We start from the raw sequence: 15,530 nt of genomic DNA, 5'->3' as shown, positions 1-15,530 counted from the left end.
ATGGCAGAGCGAGTGCAGATGAAGGAGTGCAAGCATAGGGAAGACGATGAGGCAGTGTGGAGAAATGGGGTGTGTCTCGAAGCCACAGCGGATTCATGGTCCTGAGCTGCCAGGAGAGGCCTAGCCCACAAGATCATGCCACGCTAGGCACGGCATAGATCTACTCGGATATGCTAGATATCATATTCCTTGAAACACATATCATGTAACCGATCAGGATAGATACAATCGACCTATAACCCTACCCCCCATGCTATATAAGGTGGGTAGGGCCCCCCTCATTTTCATCTCTTCCTCTCAAGACACAGGACATAGGGTATTATGTCAAGCTAATTGCCTAAACCTGCCTAAATCGTTGTCTCTACGTTCTGTGTCACCATCTAGTTCCCATCATGTTCACCTCCACTGATTCATCTACAACCATGGGCATACCCCTCGGTAGACTACCGACCATATTTCATCGATGTTGACGGTCTCTAACACCTATTTTGACCATGAACATTTCACTCAAAAGCAAGATAAAGTAAGGAAAATCATCATCATATGTGTAGGGTTTGCTTTATAATTCACCTAGTTCTACTTGTACAAGGAGATTTATTTGTATGCAGGAATTATAGCAAAAATTGTGCAAAATGGTGAAGAAAATGGACAAGGGAGGAAAGTGGACGTGGTAGGGAGGCTAGGGGCCCACATGCCATGTTGGCTGGCCCCACAATGGCACTGCCTATTGCCCCACTTGCCCATTTCACATCACCGATCCATGGGAGAAGTCCTCCAAGCCTTCTCCAGCATTGATCTTAAGCCGGTTTGCACCGATGGTCATGATGGAGTGGTCATCGATCCATGGGTCCACTGTCATGGACTTGGAGCCCTCCAACTGACCTTGGAACCACCTTACTAGCCAAATCTTCGCATGTGCTGCCTTCACAACCACCTTTGGGAGCCAACTAAGGCCCTATGATCGAAAGGCGGTGCAATCCAACACCGGCCAGTGCCCCTACCACGCTGCCCGGCACCCAAGTTACCTCCACCACCTTACTTGACATCTATAAGTACCCCCCTGCAGCAACCAACCTTGGAGAGCTATAAATAGTGGTGTGAGGCACCATTTGTAAAGAGCACCATCTCATTCCATCACTCCAAGTGAGAGTAGTAGCTAGGAAAAGCTCTGTAGCTCTACTACTTAGAAGTAGAAGATAGGGAGAGAGTGAGGAGAAGCTTGGAGAAGGGCTGGGGTTGTTAGCATCCTCTCCACTTGTGCTTCGCTGGATGAAGCTCTTCTTTGAGTGAAGTTCGGCATCTTCTGTGGTAACTCTACTCTTTTGCATTACTTAAGTATTATTTAGATTATTGTGTTTACTAGTTTCACCACTTGGTTAGAGTGCTCTAGTCTCTTTTCATGTGTATAGGATTATAGTAGTGAGTATATAAATTAAGCATGGTGCTTAGGCTATAGCTTGCCTGTGTTTACGGCTAGGCCTCTAGATAGATTGTGGTAGGTGGCAGGTTATGACAACCCTTGTCTATCCTTTGTATTTCACCATGATAGGTCTAGTTATTAAATCGTAGGGCACGTGGTGCTATTGTGCCTAATCAACCCTCTGGGGAGGTTAGGGCAAGTATGCTTTAAAGTAAATAGTTGTGATATAGTATTCCTTAGCCTTGCCTTAGTTTAGACAAACCACATATATCCTCTGTATCTATTACTTTTACCCTTGGACACTCTTAGTTCTTAACTAGTCCGCTTTGCGTTCCCCATGGAAATACGATACCTTGGATTACTCCTAGGTGAAAGCTACGTTGACATCCGTGTGCTTGTGGATTTATCTATTTGCCATATCTAGTGTCAACAGTCGACACCACTCGATCTACTTGGTTGTGCATACTTGTAAGTGCAAGTACTTCATGGACTTACATAGCACATCACCAAGCACATCTTCAAGTTTGGTTTGAGTTTGATCTCTAGGCATAACAGTTGCTGAGTACTCTATGTTGCCCAGAGGTTTTGTAGAATTTCCCAAAGGTTCCACGGTCTGCTAACCCACTACAAGTTTTATTTGTTGATAATTTCAAAAACACCTATTCACTCCCCTCTAGGCGACATCAAGGTCCTTTCAATTGGTATCAAAGCTAGGCCCTCATTTTAGGCTTAACCTGCCTTGAGAGACAATGTCGATAAGTGAGGAGGTAACTCTATAACTTCTCCTTTTAGATGGTTCAAATTATGCATCTTGGTCCGCTAGTGTGCCTATTGTTTTTAGGGACATGGGTCCTCATATTGAGCAGGATTGTAGATGTGAGCATTTCACCTCCTAGAGTTAATTTGACCAACCTATCTAGAGAGGAAGTGAAATGCTTACAAAACAATGCACAAGCTACTAACTGTCTTATTTAGTGCTTTGAGTGAAGATGTTTTTGATACCATCATATTTGGAGATGATGAACCACTTGAGGATGCTCATCTCATTTGGACCACACTCAAATAAAAATATGACAAGTCCAAATGTGATGAGAAGACGCTCTCATTGGAGGAACCACTTGAGTAGTGCTCAACTTCATCAACAAATAAAGAGCCTCAAGTGATTCTCCCAAAAGGTCCAAGTGATCATGCCACATCCACTTTCTCACCAACATATGACTTAGGGCCTGTTTGGCATGGCTCCACTCTAGAACTCCAACAACTCCAGCAAAAATTCCAGCCAAACACCCTAGCTCCAAAACTCCTTGGAGCTGTAGTGCAAATGGGGGTGGAGTTTTGGAGCACCTCTTTTGCAACTCCAGAACCACCTCTTTTGAACCTCCTCGAGGAGTTGGTGGGTAATTACCCACCAATGCCACTGGTTACACAAAAAAATGGTTCGTTCTTTTCCTCCAAGACTCTCCCCGCGCCTGTTTTTCTCTGTTCCGCTCATGTTTCCTCCGACGCCGACTACTCGCTTCTTCTCCTGAGCACGGGCCCTGCTAGGGTTTTGGCTGCCACCACCCACACCGGTTGTCGTCGTTCACCCACACCGCTGGACTGCTGGAGCCCCTCCCGGCTGCCATAGCTCCTCTCGGCCACCGTCAATCCAAGCCCCGCTGTAGTTAATCTGGGCACGAGTGAGTAGAGCATGCCGATGAAGCCGGCCACGCCCATCACTAGCACCGACATCCCTACCCGGCCATGGACCTGGCGGCCTCCTTAGCGTAGGGGATGCATGGATCTGTCACTCCCAGTGGAGGCCACCCCAGGAATTGCTCATCACTAGCACTGACATCCCCCACCGGCCGTAGAACAAGGTATTTTTTTAGTTTTGATTCAAAAATTGAATCACAGTATGATTAGAGACTGGATTTATGGGAGTGAACTGTGTTCTATGCTGCAATCCTAGATTCATAGTAGATATTTTGCAATCCAAAATTTGTTGTGTGCACTACAAATATGGACAGTATCATTTCAGTGAAGTAGATTAATGACTTTGCTAATTTTGATAGAGATCCTACCTACATGCCTACTATTCCGAAAAGGTACAACAAGTATGCCGTGTCTCAACATGCCTCTGATGGATCAACTTCAGAATCAAGCTTTGTGACTATGGACACCTTTCGTGATAGTATGGCTACATCCATCGCCCTCGCATGGAACTAGTGCAATGATTATTGTAACAACCTTATTTTTGAACTATGAACTTATTTCATAATTTTGGTTCTAGGCAAATGACATGTAATTTATTATTATTTTGGACTTCACTGCATATACTTTCATTTCATATTTGTGCGAAGTAGTTCAAGTCAAACTAGGGGCAAGAATGGCAATGTACCCTCAAACTCCTCTTTTCTGGAGATGGGGAAACCCTCCCAGCCAAACACCTCCATCAGACAGCTCCAACTCCACCCAGAGCTGGCTCCACCTGGAGTTCTGAAGTGGAGTAGTCCACCTAGAGTTGGAGTCATGCCAAATAGGGCCTTAATGGAAGGTAATGAAATGGTGATTGGGAATATTGCTTTTACATGTGGTACTTCTACTTCCTCTAGTTCTTGTGAGACTAACATTTTGAAGGAAGAAGAAGCTCGTGATCAGTGCAGGCAAAATGATAAATCCACCTCACCAAGAAGCTCAACTCTCTATGCCACTTCTCATGTGGGTCTTATGGCAAAGAAAGAGAAGAATGTGGCAAGTGAGAGTGAGAGTGAAAATGAGAGTGATGATGAAAGTGACGATGATGATGACGTTGATCAATGCTTTGCACATCTAAGCAAGAAAGACAAGTTGATCATGCTCAAGTTCATAGAGAAAATTGAAGAGCAAGAAGAGTTTCTCATAAAAAATATTAAATGCTTGGAGGAGTTGACCAAAGAGCATCAAAAGCTTAAGTGCGCCCATGCTAGTTTGGTTAAAAGGTATGAAAACTTGTCAATTAAGCAAACTTGTACTATTAACTCTCTTGTATTGCTCAATTAGAATATGAGAATTATGTGCTCAAGGACAAAGTGGAAAGGCTCACTAGCAAGAATGAGTTTTTGCAAAAAAATCATGATGAGCTCTTGTGCTCTCATGAGAAGCTAATGGATTCTCATCTCATGCTAGAAATTGTTCATGAGGTTGTGGTAGCAATGATAAAATCATACCAACCTCATGCTCACAAGTGCACATGTACACAAGTTCAACCTATGTTATCATGTGCTAACAATTGTTGCCCACAAGAAAGTCAGCCTTCTGTTGAGCATGTACTTGTAGAAACTTGTGATGATTCCATTACAAAAGAAAATGAAGAGCTCAAGGAAGAAGTTGAGAGGCTAAGAAGGGACTTAATTCAAATGAAGGGAAAGTGCAATGCTCAACCTTCTCAATATAACTATGAATACATGGCAAAGAAGCTTGGGAAGGGATCAACTGATGCAGGCATCAAGCCCTATCAAGAAAGTCACAAGGCCAACAATAGAAAGATTAAGGAGCAAAGAAGAATGATGAACAAGACTCCCATCACTTGCCCCAAGTGCAATAAGGAGGGTCACCATGTGAAAGATTGCTCCTTGAAGAAAGAAGAGAAGAACATGAGCAAGATTCAAGAGAAGAAGAAGGCTCATGTCAAGTGCTCCAACATGGGATACAATGCCTCTAAGTGTTCAAACAAGGTTGATGACCAAGCCACACTTCCAAAGAAGAAGACAACAATAAGCAAGAGGAAGTGTTATGGTTGCTATGAGAAGGGACATGAAATTGACTCATGTCCCAACAAGAAAAGCGACGGCCTTATGTCATCAAGGAAGAGGCTTATCGATAAGGAAGCAAGCAAGAGGCAAGAAGAGAAGACATCCCACAAGAACAAGCACCGCCTTTGCTATGCTTGCCAAAGAGAGGGACACAAGTTTATTGAGTGTCCTAACAAAGACAACATCTCATCAAGGCCAACCCAAGTACAAGTGAGCAAGAAAATACAATATGAGTAGGCTAACAGGATCAAGAGTCGCCTATGCTACACTTGTAGAAGAAAGGTACACCAAAGAATGGATTGTCCCATGGGTAACACTCCTAAGCTCATGGATTGTCCCATGGGTAACACTCCTAAGCTCAACTCATCAATTAATGTAAATTTGCTTAGGAGACCCAAAAATGACACTTGTGCTAGAAAGGTGATTGGTTCACCATGTGCTAGCACAAAGACCATTTGGGTACCTAAGTCTCTTGGGACTAACCATGATGGACCCAACATAGCTTAGGTACCAAAGTATGCTTGATGAGTGTTGTAGGTACTTGAAGGTAATCTGAAGCCTTGGGGTGCATGAGCAAGTTTATTGGAAATATCATGTCAAGCAATCTATCTTATTCATATTGCCTATTCTCTAAAGTTTGACCCAAGGATAAACTGTTGGATATATTTCTAACTTCATACTCACCTCGGTAACTAGTACCTAGCCCTTGCAAGCTAGCCACTTAACTTGTGTAGTCTCTAGTAGTTCACAAGTATGTGTGTTTTTGTGAATTACTAAGAGTGGCTAGATTATTTCAAGTTTCAATGAATCATTTGCCATATGATGCTTTTAATGGCTCTCTAGTAGAGCAAGATTGTGGGGGATATGACTCCCAGTATCCATAAGACAAGACATAGGCCGCACCATCAGAGGTGGCCTAGCCCACAAGATCAAGGCGTGCACGACACTGGTCAACGTGCACAACAAGATATTATATAGTACCAAATAGGATAGTTTCCTTATAACCCTACCCCTCCAAAGTATATAAGGAGAGGCAGGGGTCCCCTAGTGGACATCTATTCCCATATGGATCCTAGGCTTAGCCTAAGGCATCTAATTACACGCAATATCATACGATAGCCAATACAATCCAACAGACCACAGGAGTAGGGTATTACGTCATACTGACAGCCTAAACCTGTCTAACTCATGTGTCTCTGTTGCCTTCTTGTTCTCGATTACATGCATCTCTGCCGATCAATCTACCTTCATGGGATACCCCTCGTAGGACTATCGACAATATTCTATTGACAAAGATCTTGTTAATGTTGTAGGAAATGATGAGCCACTAGTAGAAGCATTACTACCATAGATTGATATATTGTTAATATAAATACATCTTTACACCAACTAATCGCCGAGCTACATATGTTATTTCTTCTCCAGAGTTCATATATTTCTACATCATGTACTACCCATTCTACATATTTGTATTATAGGATTATCATCCAGGTGATCAGACCACCTGGTGCTCGGACTTCTCCACCGATCAACTAGTCAGATCGCTAGGTTCATGGACTTCATCGCCAACTAGTTGATTGGACTATTCGTTGGTCGCTTCTACTCAATGCTCACTTCGCCACCGACTAGTTCACCGAAATGTTCATCGCTCGTGCTTCATCACCAGCTATGCTGGGGACTCCTCAGAGCTCAGACATCGCCAGCTACATGCGGGAACTCCTCGATGCTCGAACATCGCCAGCTACACGTGGTGACTCCTTGGAGCTCGGACATCACCAGCTACATCGGGGACTCCTCGATGCTCGGACATCGCCAGCTACGCCGAGGGCTCCTTGGAGCTCGGACATTGCTAGCTACACCAGGGACTCCTCGGTGCTCGGACATCTCTAGCTACGCGTGGGAACTCCTCGGAGCTCAGACATCGCTAGCTACACCGGGGACTCCTCGGTGCTCGAACATCGCCAGCTACGTCGGGGACTCCTCGGTGCTCGGACATCATCATCTACGCTGGGGACTCCTCGGTGCTCAGACATCGCCAGCTACGCCGGGGACTCCTTGGTGCTCGAACATTGCCAGCTAATCTGAGGACTCCCTTGGTGGTCGAATCTTGCTATGTCTCATCGGTGTGCTATCAAACTGCTCCATGCTGTTCGGATCAGGGTGCTAATTTTAGGCAGCACATCTAGGGTCCTGATATGTGCATATTAGATGTGTCGGCAAGCTTTTAGACTTCTTTTCTTTGACCCTGCTATAAGATTCATTCTTCATCTTCCAGCAGGCTCGGGGACTAAGTGGCTACACTTCACCTGGCGGTGAATGTAGTGCTTATTTCTTGATTTACCCTCCTTATTGATGGAGTCTAAGTGGCTACACTTCTCTTAAGTGGAAGAATTTTCAAATTTTATCTTGAGCCCCTTACATCCTTCTAGCAAGCCTTACTTGGCTAAGTCCGAGGTCTCCTAACCAGTTAAACTGGTCAGCATTGACATTCACCGCCCAGGTCACTAGTTAAACTAGTCAGCTTCGACCTTCACCACCCAGGTCACCAGTTAAACTAATCGGCTTCGACCTTCACCACCTAGGTCACCAGTTAAACTGGTTGGTTTTGACTTCCACTGCTCAGATCACCAGTCAAATTGATCGGCTTCACGTCAAAGTTCTTGGACTTGTTCAAGATAGTGTTGCTCAAAGGATACAGGGTGCTCGAGACTAGCTATGGGGGATATGACCCCCGGTATCCATAAGACAAGACATGGGTTGCACCATTAGAGGTGGCCCAGCCCACAAGATCAAGGCGTGCACAACACTGGTCGACGTGCACCGCAAGATATTGTATAGTACCAAATAAGATACTTTCCTTATAACCCTACCCCTCTAGAGTATATAAGAAGAGGTAAGGGTCCCCTAGTGGGCATCTATTCCCATATAGATCCTAGGCTTAGCCTAAGGCATCTGATTACACTCAATATCATACGAGAGCCAATATGATCCAACAGACCAAAGGAGTAGGGTATTACGTCATACTGATGGCCTGAACCTATCTAACTCATGTGTCTCTGTTGCCTTATTGTTCTCGATTACACACATCTCTGCCGATCAATCTACCTTTGTGGGATACCCCTCAGAGGACTGCCGATGATATTCTGTCGACAAAGATCTTGTTAATGTTGTAGGAAATGATGAGCCACCAGTAGAAGCATTACTACCACAGATTGATATATTGTTGTCGCCACTTTCACTGTCGTAGTGATGGAAGTGACTATGTTATACTTCCATCGCTGGTTGGACTGATAGTGAGGCCTTCTAAGGAAGTAAACCAGCAGTTGAAACTTCTACCACCGATGGGTTAACAAAAGATGCAATAGTGGTATTTTCTTAGTCGTATGAAAAGCCGAGCCGACTAGGACACATGTTATGGCCACTGGTCCTCCATGACTGTTTGGTCTATCGGTGGTAAAGTCAGCGTGAGTTATTTCCCAACTACCCACAACACATTTGCATCACCATTACTTGTACTTCTCTGTCTTCAAGGTTGGCCTATTTAACCAGGGTCTAGATGCACCTCTTGGGCTTAATCCACACTACTCTTGAATTCACACACTCATGAGCTACTATATCTTTCCTCATTGCCAAGAAGTGCTTTGTCTTCATCCTTGCACCTCTCATGCCTCCTGGCCATGAGAGGTGCAAGATGAAGATAAAGCACCTCGGGATGCTAGTGTTTGGAGAAGGCCTTCAAGATTGGGTGCTTTAGATTCCATAACCTTGCTTCCCTAAAGCATCAAGATGTAGATCTACATTCCTCGACCCCTAGAGGTAGCAAGATTATGGAATATAAAGAACCTGATGTAGACTAGGCCCGATCTTCCGAAAGGTATGATAGCGTCGATTGGTGGAGACTCGATGTTTATGATCTAGGCTTCGAACCAAGACTAATTTAGACCCCCACAACCGTTATACCACTGCTCCGTTGGTTATCAACCATGCGAACGCGATTGACCTCGCCGAGAAGGCTTTCCTACAAGCGAATCGAGAACACAAGCAAGATCAGGATGAACGCAATCTGAAATTGCAAACAAATATGAGGCTTATGATAACGAGAAGGAGTTCAAGTCTTTATTCAAAAGGACTAATCACCATAGGCGAACAAGATTAAGAACTGGGGCCCTGGTTCACAGCAAGCAACCTTGGTGGCAATAGTTGTAGCAAAACGACGTCTGTTTCATGAGGAAATCAAGAACTAAACAAAACCCAAACCCTAAGAAGAGCGACGGCTGCTATTTATAAAGTCTTGGGCATCACCCCCTGGACGCACCCTCTAATGGGCCCAAACACGATACACGGTCCAACGGACCAAAAGACGGTGTCGTAGCACCCTGGCAGATTCTAGGACGCTGACTTGTTTCGACGATTCCCGTTGATTCCGAAAGTCTTTTGATGTGAAACCACTTAGATTGGCTTCCTTATCAAATTAGCTTTCCAACCACATATGGATTCGTCGAAAACAGAGTCCGGATGTATCCTAGGATGACCAGTTTAAGGCAGACTGGTCCTAGGAGGCCGAGGCAGACTCGAACTTGAGTTGTTTTGGGCCTCCACCTTGGGGACTCGAACCGAATTAGCCTCAGGGCCTCCTTCTTGACTTGGACATCCTTGCTGGCCTCCTACCCCTCCATACCATGCACAAAACATGGTCATATGCATGGGTGTCATGTCCTCATCATCCTTCCCTTCTTGACGAAAAGCCGTCCTCGGCGTCGATTGTGCTTGAAACTGATCCTGCACAACATAAAGGAGAACGGGGTTGCGAAGACAAAGGGAACTGAAATAATTGTGAGAAGGAATGTGACCATGTTTCCAAGTTTCTAGCATGTCATCTCACATAAAAATTTTAGCAAGCATGTAGACTCCATGATCCGAATGCACACGATGTATATCAACACTATCCTGCAAAAGATTAGAACTAACCAAAGACAATGCACTGAATAGATGGTCTAGCAGACATAGGTAGCAACCAACAATGCTCCCCTTCTTGGAAGTGAACTTGTTTCTTTGAGGAACATGAGAAAATGTTTGTATTATTATGGCTGCCCTCTAAACGATCATAATCTTGTACAACAAAAGGAGAATTCATATTACTACGAATGTATACTCGATGTATCATATATTGTCCCTTGTTGTTATATTTGTCAATAACATGATATGTGTGTTTAGAAAACCAAGGCAAATTAGCATATTTAAAAAGGCTCTTCTCCAAACAATCTAGGTTACATAAAACATCAAATTCAATGTAACCCAAAGTATGTAAAGAAGACAACAGTTTGAACTCATCAGTTTTAGTAGCAATATGAATAACATGTTTATTTTCAGCACAAGTGGTTGGTTCCAAAACATGTAAAACTGAAGTATCATCAACCAATTCCTCTTTATCACAAGGAACTTCAAGCAAATTATCATGGGACGGAGATAAATCAAGAGATGGTTCCACTAACAATTGCTCTATGATAGCATGGTTGGTGGAAAAATTCAGCACATCAAGAGAACTCTCACTTTCTGTGAGTTTAGCATCATGGGCATTACCTTTGCTCTCATGTTCAAGCAGGGGTAATAGTTGATGGTTCTGAATTTTCACATGAGCCTGTGAGCTTCTCATTTTCAGTCACGTCATCCTCGCTCTTTTCTACATTGTCCTGCAAAAGGTTAGGCATAGCAGGAGGAATAACAATAGACTCTTCCTCTAAATGGTGCACCTCATCATATGAAGTCAAAACAAGAGGTGGATTAACAAAGGTTTCTCTCATAAGATGTTTCATATCATTCCAAGTTTGAGGTTTATCAGAAGGATCTAAAGACTCCCACCAAGATAAAGTAGAATATTGCAAAACACTAGCTGCATTTTTTACCTTCCTCCTTGGACACATAAAGCGAGTAGCAAATATGTTATCGATGGCAATTTCCCACTCCATGTACTCATCAGCACCTATACCATCATAAGTCGGTAGATACGAACAACCTGTCATTGTTAGAAGACAGCAAAAGACAACACAAAAGTATTATCCCTACCAACTACTTAGGTTGTGGACAAGGAAAAACAAGGCACTCAACTCTCAAGCGTCTTACCACGGTCTTACAAATGTTCTTACCAAAGCAATAGGCGGTGTAATCAGGTCAGTGACTATGATACCGTTGTAGCTTGAGTGTAACAGTTGTAAGGTGAACCTGTACTTGGTTAGAAGAAAGTGGAGCTTGGACAGGCACAATATAGTAGCAAGGAATAGCAATAATTTAATTTAGAAATTGCAAGATTGAAAAGTAGTCCCAAGCTAGTCTATATCGCTGGCCCAAACTGGTCCTGAACCTAGTTTAAGCAAGCAATACAGTACAACTCAGCACAAGGACTCAAAAGGATGCGAGCACTTCTGAACTTTTTTTTTCACTTTCTTTTTTCTTTCCTTTTTAGGTGCGGCTTTTTTTCCTTCTTTTGGTTTTTGCACCTCTTTGCCTTTTTCTTTGTTTTATGTTTTTTTTATCTCACAAAAGTGCCGCACATAAGAGATTAGACTTTAGATATTTCCACCGTGGAAGAAAAATACTTAACCGAGGAAGCCGTAGAAGGAATTGCTAGACAAAACAAACTCAATCACGCAACCCACTCTGTGACTATTTCAGATCTAAAGAAAAACTAGAGATCAATCTGATGCAAGCCACACTAGGAAACAAGACTTGACACTAGACCAAGAACAAGATTAGAACACAATGAACACTAAGACGCGGCGAGGGACGATAGTTCAATAAAGCAAACTAAAATTAAAAAAATTGCAAAGGAACAACAGGGCTATAGGACTAGAGATATGTGATAGTGTATATTTTTTGGCTTTTTGTGGACTATAGGTAAAACAAAAACAGTAGCAATCTAAAGGGAAAAACAAAGTTATACCTAACGGGCAACAAGGTGCTCTGATACCACTTGATATAGACTAAGGCCCGATCTTCTAAAAGGTATGATAGCGTCGATTGGTGGAGACTCAACGCTCACAATCTAGACTTCGAACCAAGACTGATTCGGACCCCCACGACCGTTACACCACTGCTCCGTTGGTTATCAACCACGCGAACGCGATTGACCTCGCCGAGAAGGCTTTCCTGCAAGCGAATCGATAACACAAGCAAGATCAGGATGAACGTAATCTAAAATTGCAAATAAATGTGAGGCTTATGATAACGAGAAGGAGTTCAAGTCTTTATTCAAAAGGACTAATCGCCACAGGCGAATAAGATCAAGAACTGGGGCTCTGGTTCATAGCAAGCAGCCTTGGCGGCAACAGTTGCAGCAAAACGATGTCTGTTTCATGAGGAAATCAAGAACTAAACAAAACCCAAACCCTAAGGTGAGCGATGGCTGATATTTATAAAGTCTTGGGCGTCACCCCCCTAGACGCACCCCCTAATGGGTCCAAACACGATACACGGTCCAACGGACCAAAAGACGGTGTCGCAGCATCCCTGGCAGATTCTGGATGTTAACTTGTTTCGACTGATTCCTGATGATTCCGAAGGTCTTTTGATGTGAAACCACTTGGATTGGCTTCCTTATCAAATTAGCTTTCCAACCATATGTGGATTATCGAAAACGGAGTCCGAATCCGTCCTAGGTGACCAGTTTAAGGCAGACTGGTCCTGGAGGCCGAGGCAGACTCGAACTTGAGTTATTTTGGGCCTCCACCTCAGGGGACTCGAACCGAATTAGCCTCGGGCCTCCTTCTTGAATTGGACACCCTTACTGGCCTCCTACCCCGCCATACCATGCACAAAACATGGTCATATGCATGGGTGTCATGTCCTCATCAGAACCTCACTGAGATGTAGGTGCAAGTTTTATGAGGTGCTCCTTCTCCATCCTTGGTGAGGTGCTACCACTAATAGGAGCTTGACCTTGATGATATAATATGGCTTGTAAGCACACTGTACACTATGTGTGTGGTATGTTTAGCTTGATCTCGATGGTGGAGCCCAAATCGACGCTGCTTGGGTTTCACAGGCGACACTAGCCAGAGGAGGCGACGGTTGTAGTCCCTGAGGTGCAATGGTTTCCTTCAATGTTCACTTGATTATTTAATCGACCTCACTCATCTTCCACCGCACACCACCTATGATACGGCGAGAAGCAGGGGAACGATGAGGAGATGAGCTAGGGGATGAGAGCAGTGGATGGTGTCAGGGGCAACAAACCCTAGCACAAAGGGGGAAGAAAGTTGCGGCTGTTATAGAATAATGGCCAACAGCTAATTTTACCATTGTATTGTACCGTTGCAAACTGGAGGGACATTTTTCTCTTTGCTCATGGCCCAAAGTCAAAACATACCTGACACCGCAGTCTATGCCACGGTGTATGCTCTTCCATGTCTACCATCTTTGCCAGTATCATATGGTTCTTGATGCAATTATATGTCCATGTTCGGTGGCCATAGAAATGAAGCAACGCCGCTGAGTAGCCTTGAAATGGAGGTGATGATAAAGTATCTACACTAGCTCCTCTGGCGCACTGGCAGTGATATTCAGCAGGTATAAAATAGCGCTAGGGCAGGGAGGGGGAAATGCCTCCCCCAAAATTTCCTTTCTCCGCCCTCCCCTCAGGCGAAATGCTCTCCTTAGGTTTCGAGATGCTCCCATCCCCATTCTCCGTCGAGCTGCCCTTGAGGCCGCAGGGCATTGACCTCAGCTCTCGCTACGGGTCCTCCCATCCGCCAGCACAAGGGCCTCTGGTGAACTGTGCTACGTGCGCTAGGGATTGCGGAGAGCGGGTGGGGTGGATGGGCAGCTCGACGGCGAGCGGTGGACAGGAGCATCTAGAACCTGAGGGTGCGGGGAGTCGACCTCTTCTCTATCAGGGGGTCTTCCCATCCACCGGTGGAAGGGCCTCTAGCGAACGGTGCTACAAGCATGAGGGATGGCGTAGAGTGGGCGGGGTGGAGCAGGTAGCTCGATGATGAGAGGTGGACTAGGAGCATCTAGAACTTGAGGACATGGGGCGTCGATGTTGCCTCTAGCTGGGGGTCCTCCCATCCACCGACGTGACCTCGTGGTGGTCGCGTTGGGCTACCCGCCCACCGTCCTACATGATACCTCTGAGGTAATCAAAATTAGTTAGCTTTAGAAATATGGATTTTATTTTAATATCCATTTTGAATGCTGTGGATGTTCTCGAATTTTTGTTAATTTTGGGTTAAAAACTTCAGTACACGTAGGTGGTGTATTTTAAAACTGTATATATGGTCTGTGCAAGGGCCTGATTGGTTTGTGACCAAAATTTTCCATGCCAAAGATTTGGCAAGCCAAAGTTAGGTAAAAAAGTTGCCATGGATTTGGCAAGCCAAATGTGAGAGGTTGGCAAGTTTTGGTAGCCAACCAAATAATAGCCAAAATCATGGCTTACCAAATCTTTGGTTTGGTAAATTTTGGAAGCCAATCAATCAAGGTCTTAGCTTGTTCGTCGATAGAGAGAGTTCATACATGGAATATGTTGACCCTGTGTACATTGGTTTTTGTTAGGACTTTTTCTACCGAATTAGGGGATGATGTACACTACGAATGAAGTAGCAGCGATTGATGGTTTTGCTGGAATCATCACAGTCAGCCGAGAGTCAAACGACAAGGATGGTAATCCCTGTGCATATCCATAGCAGCTATTTCTAGGAACAATCTTATAGCTTGAGTATTGTGTAGGCACCCATGGTTAGTGAACACAATGTCAGACAACCCGTGGTGGCAATTAGTGTCATGGATCGAGTAGAAATTGTATCAATTTTACAAAATGTTCACCCTTGGTAGGCATATCAGGTGGTGGATCAACCATTTCAGTTTCTTAGTATATACAAATGCATTTATGTGAATACCAAGGTGAATGTGTCTAACTACACATTTAATTGTTTTGTAGGTTCAACGTACTTAAATGCAAGTTGAGATAGGGTTCTTAAACCTGGCCAGTGATTGCTGTTTTTGATGAATTGACAAAGGGTTTGCTGTTTAACAAGTCATTTATCCTCCATAGTTGTAGCCATGCCATGTAAGTTTGTTGCAAATGCCTCATTTTGTAGTATGCATTACATGTTGAGTGGTTCAGCCCAGCTAATTTCCATGGGGACATTGTGAATGCACGAACCATTATATATGTCCATTTTGACATCATCTTATAGGAATGCACTCTCACTGTTTTTGGCTGACCATTTTTGAGATATCTAGGGTTGCAAGCTCTTGGCGATTTCATTATGGAGTGAATTCATGAGTGGGATGAATCTGATGTGCATGCAGCCTCATCCATGATCTCTCCTCCGGCTTAG

The 15,530-nt window shown here is 44.1% G+C and overlaps 1 protein-coding gene across 1 annotated transcript; it reads left to right on the top strand.

Moving 5' to 3' along the window:
• The first annotated feature begins 3,823 nt into the window (after nt 1-3,823).
• On the top strand, nt 3,824-5,430 carry LOC136495626 (uncharacterized). The gene is made up of 2 exons (XM_066491506.1): nt 3,824-4,380; nt 4,689-5,430. Exons 1-2 carry the CDS (start codon nt 3,824-3,826, stop codon nt 5,428-5,430), a joined length of 1,299 nt encoding a protein of 432 aa, XP_066347603.1.
• The last annotated feature ends 10,100 nt before the right edge of the window (nt 5,431-15,530 follow it).

Source organism: Miscanthus floridulus, chromosome 12 (assembly GCF_019320115.1).
Source record: "Miscanthus floridulus cultivar M001 chromosome 12, ASM1932011v1, whole genome shotgun sequence".
Taxonomy (NCBI): domain Eukaryota; kingdom Viridiplantae; phylum Streptophyta; class Magnoliopsida; order Poales; family Poaceae; genus Miscanthus; species Miscanthus floridulus.
Note: the sequence above shows the minus strand (reverse complement) of the source record. Positions and strands in the feature narration are given on the sequence as shown.